The sequence below is a fragment of the Parasteatoda tepidariorum genome, chromosome 1 (assembly GCF_043381705.1).
Source record: "Parasteatoda tepidariorum isolate YZ-2023 chromosome 1, CAS_Ptep_4.0, whole genome shotgun sequence".
Classification (NCBI taxonomy): Eukaryota; Metazoa; Arthropoda; class Arachnida; order Araneae; family Theridiidae; genus Parasteatoda; species Parasteatoda tepidariorum.
The window spans coordinates 54,946,587-54,950,846 of NC_092204.1; the positions used below are offsets into that span (position 1 = coordinate 54,946,587).

Sequence of the window (4,260 nt, forward strand, 5' to 3'; positions counted from 1 at the left end):
GTGGTTAATTAAATTTAAAAAAGAAAAATGCTTGATATTCTTTCCTATGCAAGCGAAAACACAAATGGTATCTCTTTTTATGTGGAGAAGGAACATCCAAAACACATCGGAAAAATATTTGAACATTAACAGAAAAAAATATGTATATTCTTATAAGAGTTAAAACCTAATGCCCGAGAAATAGTTTTACTAAATTTAATGATATAACATGAAAGGCCCATTTAAACTTTACATTCTATAGTTTTAAGAATCATATTACTTCAAAAATTAAAATGAACAAAAAGTATACATAAGCCTCATAATTTTATGAAATTTAATTTTGTAAACAAAGTTTTTTGACAACAATTTTTATCAAAAAATTTCAAGTTTCAATAAAAATCATTATTTAGAAACTAAGAAACGTAAAATAAAGAATGCTGACGAAACAAAAAAAAAAAAAAAAAAAAACAATTCTTTTTTGTCGCCATTTTTAGTGCTACGAAAATTCGTCTTTGGGATTTGCCAAAAACAAAACAAGATGCAATTTTATTTTTTCAGGAGGGAAATATTTTACCGAAAAAACGAAAATGTACCAATTCCCACAACATAAAACTTTATCTTGGTAAACGTACGTTTTGGAAATGTTATTTCATTTGGAATCTTATTTATCAGAGTTCATATGGCGATATGATTGTTTTGAATCTATGCTAAACTCTATATCGGCTCATTTTCCACCGAAATCCGATTGACTATTTTGATTTTAAATAAAGTGTTTTATTTTATGAATTGTCGCAAAAATTTTAAGTGTAGATTGGCGGCACTTAAAAACCGCCAAATCTGTAGCGGCGGTGGCGTTAATACGTAAGTACCGAATTTTTATTCCATACTTTTCTGAATCATATTACTTCAAACATTGGAATATACAAGAAGTATACATAAACACATAATGTTATACCATTTAATTTTTCAAAAAAAGTATTTTGAGAACAATTTTTATCAAAAAATTATAAACTAAAAAACGGAAAATAAAGAATTCTTAGGATAAAAAAAACGATTTTAAGAATTCTTAACATTGAAATAAAAACTTTCATATTGTTTCTTTTTTTATTATTCTTATAGTTCTTAATCAGACGTAAAAAACCATTCTGTAGAGAACCATCATCAAATGAAAAAAAAATATTTACAAGCAAATTTTTTATTGTAAAAATCATTGCACTTACCTGATTTATGATTCCCGGAGAATTCCAAAATGATAAGTTCCTTGTTTGAAAACTTTATTCTCAAATAATAGATACATAGTTTATACCTTCATTACTTTTAGATAACATACTACACAGCAAAATTTTATAATTGATATGAATTTGAATATGTAGCTAAAAACAGAATAGCTGAATTCTAGTTGAACTTATTCTTTCAAAATTAAAAAAAACTTACCAAGAAAACGATTTAAATTAATTAAGAATCAGCACAAATGGCACTATTTCAAGTAACTTGGATAATTTTTTATTGTTGTTTTCCGAATTATATGGATACAGAAATATATACTATTCTATAACGAAGAAGAATATGCTATAACTATTACAATTCTGTATGTTCTGAATTCATATTTATTCACTGGAATGACGAAAGCAATGTTGACTTCACTTTAATTCGTAATGAATTGAAGACAGAAGAAATGCATTTTACCTTAATACACACATCTGTAACAGTATCCGAAATCGGAAGTCATCAGTTGCAAGTTTGTTGATAATAGAAATTAAAAATTATTGAGGAATTTTTCTTCAAATGTTTGGCGTGTTCTGTTCCTGAAAGATTTACTAATATTCTGGAGATTTTTTTCAAGTTCTTCGGCCTTTTCCTTAGGGAAATTTTGTTTCTTATTTGCTGCTAAAAAATGGCGTCTTATTCAGTCAATGATTTTGATGGAACTAAATGAAAACGTGATAAATTAATGTCTGATATTTACAGGCTCCCGCTAGACGGCGTACTCGAGCGTTGCGATCGCGAATAGGTAATTTTAATACTAAATATACTTCTGTCTAAAGGGCATTTCAATTTCAAGGCATTTAAATATTCAATTTAAATGTTTAGATTAAAGGAGATTAAAATATTTTAAGGTCTTGTAACCTAAATACTAAAATTTTTGTTAACAAATACTAATACTATTAATTATTAGTTAATAAAATCTTTAAACACAAAGTTTTAGTTTTCAAACTTTAATTCTTTAAATTAAAATGTCAAAAACTTCGTTTAAAAATCTTTGAAAAAGCTATTTTGTAATAATTATTTCTAGTAAAGTAGTTGTTTCTAGTAAAGTAGTATTTTTAGTAAAGTATTATATTTAGTAAAGTTTCTAGTGTAATAATTTCTAGTAAATTTGACCATCAAAATTTAATAGGTACCATTAACATTAATGCGAATATAAATATTACACATATTAATGCGAATACATACTAATGAAAATAACATATACGTGGTGCATATTTTGTGTGAATTTACCTTAAAGAAGCAAAAAACAGAAATTTTGTACAGCTTTCAAACTCAATTAACTGCTTTCGTCGCACATTTTTCTTGGGGTTTTCTTAGTTTAAATATCAATAAGATATAGTTTTCAAAACAGTTAAAATAATAATTAACTAAAAAATATATCAATAAATTTTGTATTTAATATTTTTTACATACGTAATTATTTTTTATTTATTAAGTGTTTACTCAATATTACGATTCATTTTTTTGAAAATAGTGTTGAGAGATGTTAAGAATTTCTATGACTCTAAGAACTACAGGTATTTTGATAAATTTAAGTAATTTTGTAACCTAAAATTTGTTATAGATGAGCAAGTTTTTCACAACAAAACATAATTCAAGCTGATGACACAAATAAATAATGTTTTATTTGAGATTTTCGTCTAATTCTTTTTTTTAAAGGCCTTTTTGATTCATGATATGTATTTTCCATGTAACCATTTCTATAGAATCTAAAAAAATAATTGTAATTGGTGAATGCAAACAATATAGTAAAAACAATCAAATGCTAGAGCTTGCACAGGTTATGAAACAATTCGAGAATTTTGAAAACAGGCATTTTAGTTTGTTGCCAAAAGACAGCTTTTTAAAGGTAACTTACTGATAGCCTGTTGCCAATGAACCTTTATCCATCATAAAAACACTTAAAACCCACAGTGCCTTCGGTCATGATATCTCCAAAATGTAGTGATTTGGAAAAATTAATGAATATTGTAAAATAAAATAAGATCTGAGAAATCTCCCTTTTTTTTCCATCAAAAATATCACTTAAACCTTACTATAAAAAGCTTACCATAAAATACAAAGCTTCAGAGCTTGTATGTTGTGAATAAGATCCTCGTTTGAAAGTTAAGCAGAACTAATATTTTCTATTCTTTATAGTCTAATATCATGTACATAGCTGGCAGCTTGTATATTCATCAAGAAAAATATTTATTCATGGTATTAATATTTATGTTTGAATCTTTGAGTTTAAAATTTCATCTGCCATAACAGTTTAATAATTCAGATATACATATACAAGATCAGTTTGTTAGGTAGTTATATTTATTAGTGATGAAATAGCTCAAGCTTTGAAAATTATCCCTATTAATAGTTTAACAATTTTAAAATGTTTCAATATTATATTATATTCTGAATTTAGGTGCATAAGGAGCATGAAAAAAAAATGACTGTATAATTTTACTTTCAGTAGTAGTATTTAATTCACAGTCGAAAGTAAAATTTTTACCCATGACCCTGCAAGTTGGCAGCTCTGCAATTAATTACTCGGAAAACGATATAAACAGCATATTTTTTTTTTTTTTGTTCATTATGGGTCTCACTACTGTTAAAAACAAATTCCACTATACCACTTTAGAAATAAATAATTTATTTTTTATTTTAGACAAAATACATTACTCAATTGACACTTTGTATGAAAAATGATAGCATGTAAAAAAATGAAAGACAAATGAAATTTATAAAAGAATTGTGCTACTATTATCCTTTTGAAACTAAACCTTCCTCAAGAAGAAGATCATATATTTTACGTGTTTTATTAACATCAATTTTGACCACACTTCTTGCATTTGCCAGTCGCAAACTTCCAAGTTTTCTGTATTCATTCAGAAGGGTAGTTTTATACTGCAAGTAAGATTGTGGCATAATCCTAATGTTTGAACAGAGCTGAAATATAACAACATTCTAATAAATACAGTTGAATTATTACTTTATCATAATATATATATATATATATATATATATATATATATA

The 4,260-nt window shown here is 25.8% G+C and overlaps 1 protein-coding gene across 4 annotated transcripts in view; it reads right to left on the reverse strand.

The window, feature by feature from the left end:
• Positions 1 to 3,860: 3,860 nt before the first annotated feature.
• LOC107446812 (Transcriptional adapter 2A) overlaps positions 3,861 to 4,260 on the reverse strand; it is a 19,636-nt gene continuing 19,236 nt past the window's right edge. For all 4 annotated transcript variants that reach the window (XM_016061579.3, XM_016061584.3, XM_043045402.2 and 1 more), the window contains exon 11: positions 3,861 to 4,173. In XM_016061579.3, coding sequence (XP_015917065.2) covers positions 3,988 to 4,173 — 186 coding nt within the window. In that variant the 3' untranslated portion in view covers positions 3,861 to 3,987. The remainder of the gene's footprint in view (positions 4,174 to 4,260) is intronic.